A 6872-nucleotide genomic window follows, 5' to 3' on the forward strand; every position below is an offset into this window, starting at 1 on the left:
CTATGTGGGGAATGCCTCCATGCCGGAGGTCAAACAACATGCTTCAAACTTTCCTCTTGGTAAGGCCTTCGTCAACATATCAGCACCATTATCATTAGTGTGTATCTTCTCAAGCTTTAACAGCTTAGCTTCAAGAACATCTCGTATCCAATGGTACCTCACATCAATATGCTTAGATCTAGCATGAAAAGTTGAGTTCTTACCAAGATGAATAGCACTCTGGCTATCACAGTACAGGACATACTTCTCCTGAGTAAAACCAAGCTCATGCACAAACTTCTTCATCCAAAGCATCTCCTTACACGCTTCGGTTGCTGCAATGAACTCTGATTCGGTGGTAGACAATGCAACACACTTTTGCAGTCTCGATTGCTATGCCACAGCTCCCCCTGCATAAGTGATTAAGTAACCTGAAGTAGATCTCCTCGAGTCAATGTCTCCGGCCATGTCTGAATCTGTATACCCAACAAGAACAGGTTTCTCATTGCCGAAACAAAGTTTCATGTTGGAAGTTCCACGAAGATATCTTATAATCCACTTCACTGCATTCCAATGCTCTCTGCCTGGATTAGAAAGAAACCGACTAACTGTACCAACGGCATAAGCCAAGTTTGGTCTCGTGCAAACCATTGCGTACATCAAACTACCCACGGCTGAAGAGTAAGGAATTTTCTGCATCTCTTCCTTCTCCTTTTCTGTGGAAGGACTATGCTTAACACTCAATCTAAAGTGCATAGCAAATGGAGTATTCAACGCTTTAGCTTTGTCCATAGTAAACCTTTGAAGTACTTTCTCAATGTACCTCTCTTGTGATAACCATAATTTATTGGCCTTTCTATCACGTGTCAGTCTTATGCCAAGAATTTGCTTTGCTGGCCCCAAATCCTTCATTGCAAAGGATTTACTCAACTCTTGTTTCAACTTCTCAATTCTAGAAGCATTCTGACCAACAATAAACATATCATCAACATAGAGCAAAAGAATAATAAAATCATCACCAGAGAATCTCTTAACAAACACACAATGATCAGAAGTAGTCTTCTTGTAGCCTTGCTCCCCCATAACAGACTCAAACTTCTTGTACCATTGCCTTGGAGCTTGCTTCAAACCATACAAGCTCTTCTTCAATTTGCACACATAGTCCTCTTTCCCTTGTGCAACAAAACCCTCTGGCTGCTCCATGTAAAGCTCTTCTTACAAGTCACCATGAAGAAAAGCAGTTTTCACATCCATTTGTTCAACCTCTAGGTCATAACAAGCTGCCAAACTCAGTATAGTTCTGATAAAGGACATCTTCACAACCGGAGAAAATATTTCTTCAAAATCAACCCCCTTTTTCTGAGTATAACCCTTGACGACCAATCTAGCTTTGTATCATGGAGATGAAGACTTCTCTTCTTGCTTCAACCTGTAAACCCACTGATTCTTCAAAGCTCTTTTGCCCTTAGGCAGTTTCACCAATTCAAAAGTATGGTTCTCATGCAAGGATTGAAGTTCGTCTTTCATCGCTTCAACCTACTGATCTTTGCATTCACTTTCCATAGCCTCTTTATAACATTCAGGTTCTCCCCCGTCAGTCAAAAGAACATATTCATCAGGAGAATACCTAACAGAAGATCGTCGATCTCTGGAAGACCTTCGAAGTGGAACTGCTGGTGGAGCTATAGGTGCTTGTTGTTGATCATTCACAACATCATCCATGGGAGTATCAAAATCACCTATAGTCTGATGGTCACCACTAACATCACCATGCACATCATCCTGGATAGGATCTGGTGAAGAGTCTAGGGGAACCGGATTCACATCGATCAAGTCACCACTACCTTGTGAATCCACTTTCTCCGTCTTATCAATGTCATCAATGGTCTGATCCTCAATGAAGGCAACATCTCTGCTTCTCACGAGTTTCTTCTGAACTGGATCATAGAGTCTATAACCAAACTCACCATCTAGACCATAACCAATAAAAATGCATTGTCGAGCCTTGGCATCCAACTTGGATCTTTCATCCTTTGGAACATGAACAAATGCTTTACAACCGAACACACGTAGGTGATCATATGACACGTCTTTACCAAACCAAACTCTATCTGGCACATCACCTTTCAAAGGAACACTAGGAGATAGATTTATCACATGTGTCACTGTATTCAAAGCTTCAGCCCAAAACGATCTTGGTAACTTTGCATCTGACAACAAACATCTGACTCTCTCAATCAATGTTCGGTTCATTCTTTCAGCTAACCCATTTAACTGTGGAGTCTTTGGTGGTGTTCTCGATGTCGATTCCTGTCGCAGACAATACTCATGAAACGACCCTGTGTACTCGCCACCATTATCAGTACGAATGCACTTCAACTTCTTCCCAGTTTTCCTTTCAACTGATGCTTGAAACTGTTTAAACACCTCAAAGACTTGATTTTTAGACTTCAAAGTGTAAACCCATAGCTTTCTTGAACAATCATCAATGAAAGTCACAAAGTAAAGTGCACCACCATGTGATCTTACTTTTATCGGACCACAAACATCTGAATGGACCAACTCTAGCAACTCTGATTTCCTATGAGGAGGATGGCTTCTAAATAAAACTCTTCTCTGCTTTCCTGCTAGACAATGAGCACAAATCTTCAGTGTAGCATTCTTTAAACCCGAAAGTTGATTATTCTTCGCTAAACAGCTAAGCCCCTTCTCACTCATGTGACTGAGTCGTTTATGCCACAACTCAGTTGAGTTGTTATTCAGTGTCACATTCACCGTCTCTCGAGAAGTCAAAGCTTGCATCAAGTACAAATTTGAGCTCTTCTTTCCTCGAGCCACAACCAAGGAGCCTTTAGTCAGCTTCCACTGCCCTTCACTGAAGGTGTTACAGAATCCCTCATCATCAAGCTTTCCTGCAGAAATCAAATTCAAACGGACATCCGGTGCATGTCTGACATCCTTGAGAGTTAACTTTGTTCCATTGTTACTCACCAAGCTAACATCTCCCATACCAATAACCGAAACCAAACCATCATTACCCATCTTCAATACCCCAAAATCACCAGGAGTATAAGATGTGAAGAATTCCTTCCTCGAGGTGACATGAAGTGATGCACCAGTATCAATCACCCAACTAGTCTCGTCGCATGCTAGGTTGACCAAATTCTCATCACAAATAACTAACAGATCTTCACGAGTAACAGTAGCAACACGCTCGAATTTTTCATCGTCATTCTGATCGTGTTTATCACCACCACCTTTGTTCTCTTTCTTCCACTTGAAGCAATATTTCTTGATATGACCTTTCTTACGACAATGATGACACTCAAGATTCTTGTATCTCGATCTTGACTTGCTTCGGCTTTTATCTCTACCCTTTCCATCTTTGTCTCTGTTTCTCCCCCTGTTCTCGATAACCAACACCTCGGACGATGATGTAGAACCCTGAGATCTTCTTCTAACCTCTTCATTCAACACACCACTCTTAGCCAAATCCAAAGTAATAATACCTGCAAGGCGAAATTAATGAGTGAGACTCGAAAGGTCTCCCAAGAGTCCAGTAGAGTAGCAAGCAACCAAAGTCCTAAAATCTCGTCATCAAATTTGACACCCATACCAAGCAACCGATTCATCACACTCAAATTCACTAACATGGTCAGCTATAGACATTCCTTCTTTATATTTCAGCGCCATCATTTTCTTCAGTAAAAACAACTTGTTATTGCCCGACCTCGAAGCATACAAGCTTTCAAGCTTCTCCCACAATGTTCGAGCATGTGTCTCCTGATTAATGTGGTTGTAAACATTTTCTTCAACAAATTGCCGAATAAAGCCACACACTTGTTGATGCTCAAATTCCCATTCTTCATCACTTTTTGAATCGGGTTTTTGAGTAGTAAAGACCGGAAGATGCAAAGCCTTCACAAACAACAAGTCCTTCATTTTATTCCGCCAAAGTTGATAATTTGTGCCATTCAACATAATCATCTTGCTCGTATTAATTTCCATAATTATCTGACACAATAACCAAGCTCTGGTACCAGTTTGTTGGGAAGAAACCGAACAACCGAAACAAAGCGAAAGCACAACCGGTGTTCTTTCTCTCCTTATAACTCCTGTCAAAAATTATGGCAAGCACAATAGCACAAGATATGTTCTCTAGCAACCTTAATCAACCACAAATCAACTAATGCAACCACAACAAAAATAAATAGAGACACCGATATTTTTACGTGGAAAACCCCTCTAAATCAAGGGTAAAAACCACGGGACTTTAGAGTCCGATAAAGAGCTCTACTATCATCAAATGTTCGACTACAAGATCACAATATCAAGCCTACAACAAGCATTCAACTCCGACAAGGCTAACAATATGTAATCTTTAGCAAAAGAGAGAAAAATGAGAGAACATCACCAAAAACGTAGCTGCTGAAAAATGGGTATTTCCGACGCTACAAGTCTCGGATGAAAAATCCGACCGTAAAAAGTTAAGAACACCTTATCACCTAGCTGCTGTCCAAAAATCAGCTCAATCGAACCACGGATGGGCCTTCGATCGAGGAGTTGATCACTGCTGCACCAAGCTTGAAAAACTGATTTTTCTATTCTCTTTTTCTCCAACGAGCTTCAATCTCACTCTCTGTTTTTCTCTTCTTTTAAATTGAGAATTTGACACTCAATAATAATAGAAAGGATGCCCACATCCCACACATAAAAAAAAAAAAGAAAATTGACTTTTGACAAAATCAAAGAAAGATAAAACATTATGGCAGAAAATATGAGTTTCCCACATAGTGAGACCCATGCCCAACATTTATTAGCAAGGAGTCTTTCTGTTTTGATAAAATTAATTTCGATAGAAAAGAAATATACAAACCAAATATAAGATAAACGTATTACAAGAAAGTCATCACAACTCTCTTCCTAATATATAGAAATTAGAAATCATCAAAATGACAAACATGTCTTAATTTGTAAGTTTTTTATTAAGATTTTCTCACATGCAGGAAAAACCACCTTCAGTTGCAGTTCTAATCACACCTGAAAAATAACAATATACAACTTTGTTATTCAGTTAATGATATATTTCTCAACTTTGTTAAGGAGTGAAGAAAGTAAATTTATTACCTTGTTGAAAGAGCTTTGATTCTCCTCACTAACCTTGCTTTCAGCAGAACAAATGTAACATAAACCCAATCCTTTGCATTATCCAAGTATCGATAATATGAATGCCTCCATGAACGCTTGAAGAACACAACACTGCAAAACCCCCAGAACCCGACAGCAAACCCAAGTCCCATGCCAGTGTAAAACCATTTCATGAACTCATCACAATCTTCTTCACCTCCTACTGCAGGTTTACCAGGAGGTGGTTCCACCATTGAGCAATTCGGTGAAATCGGAGGACCACAAAGTCCTCTATTATGGGAAAATGACGAAGGATCAAAGCTCTGTAGTTGAGTGCTAGTTGGAATCTTTCCAGACAAGTCATTGTAAGACAAGTCCAAGGTACTTAGAAATGTTAATTTAGACAAGCTCGTTGGGATGTTTCCTGAAAACTTGTTTCTTGACAGGTCAAGCACCTCTAGTTTCATTAGATGCCCGATCTTTTGAAGAACTTTCCCGATAAAAAAGTTTCTTGACAAGTTCAATGCAACTAGTTCTTGAAGACTATTTAATTCTTCTGGAATCTCTCCTGTTAATTTGTTAGAAGAGAGATCAATGGCTAGTAGCAGTCCAAGCTGTGGATAGCTTTGTTTTGTTCCCTTCCACGTAAGCAATGCCTCATCAACATACCTAACTTGAAAGATCCATACAAGTCCATTATATAACATGTGATGTTCAATCCTTCGATCTAAACTCACTTTTTTTGCCATGGAAGTGAAATTATTGAGGCATGGGGGTATGGTACCAGAGATTTTATTTACAGAGAGATCCAAGATTTGTAGATATTTCAATCCACAAAGTTGATGGGGAATCCTTCCCCTGAACTGGTTCCCTTGAAGGCTAAGAAAAACCAACGATGAGAGCCTTTGGCCGATCCAAATAGGTATTTCTCCTGATAATTCATTATCACTCAAGTCCAAAAATTTTAACTTGGTACAATTCTGTAAAGATGAAGGTAATTCTCCTAAGAATTTATTACCACGTAAACTGAGCATTTCAAGAGAAGTCAGAGATCCTAAGGAGCTTGGAAGTGAGCCTGAGCAACTATTATCACCCAAATTCAAAGCTGTTAAAGATTGGAAACCCTCAAAACAATCTGGAACCATTCCAGAAAATAGATTATTTGAGAGATCAATCAATGTCAAAACATCTTCATTGGTAATATTGCAAATTGGAGAGATTGAACCAGTAAACTTGTTTTTGGAAAGGTTAATGGTCCCCATATCCCCTAATAAAGAAAAATGTGGCAATGGTCCTGAGAAATTATTAGAGCTTAGATCTAGAAGTTTTATGACGATAGAGTTATTTGGGAAAGTACCACTGATCTGATTGAAAGACATGTTTATGTACATTGAACCGTAACTTGAGTCCCAAAACCAATAGGCAAGAGAATCCGAAATTCCTGAAGCAGAAACATCAAGGTAATCTACAAAACGAGTATCAAGGTAAGAGGTTTGAATGCCCACTTGAGTCTGAATCCAATCTGGGAAATGAGGCCCTAACTTGCAAGAGCAAAGCTTTATTTGATTCAGTTGAAAAGGAGGAATCCATCCGGAGTTGAATTTCAAAGTCAAAGAAGTATAGGATAAATCCAACTCCTTTAAATAGATGAGATTTGAGAAATGAGCTTCCGAAAGCACATCACCATCAAAAGAATTCCCTGCAAGCAGCAAGACTTCCAGGTTGGACAGTTGTCCAATGCATTTGCTTATGGATCCATTTAAAAG

General features: G+C 39.4%; 1 protein-coding gene across 1 annotated transcript; it reads right to left on the reverse strand.

Annotated features, from left to right (window-relative positions):
- LOC108455445 (retrovirus-related Pol polyprotein from transposon TNT 1-94) lies at positions 1–3921 on the reverse strand. The gene is given in 6 exon segments (XM_053027639.1): positions 1–1606; positions 1637–1911; positions 2020–3021; positions 3082–3494; positions 3497–3615; positions 3818–3921. Coding segments are annotated over 6 exon segments (3519 nt in total).
- Positions 3922–6872: the final 2951 nt, after the last annotated feature.

Source organism: Gossypium arboreum, chromosome 5, assembly GCF_025698485.1.
Source record: "Gossypium arboreum isolate Shixiya-1 chromosome 5, ASM2569848v2, whole genome shotgun sequence".
NCBI lineage: Eukaryota > Viridiplantae > Streptophyta > Magnoliopsida > Malvales > Malvaceae > Gossypium > Gossypium arboreum.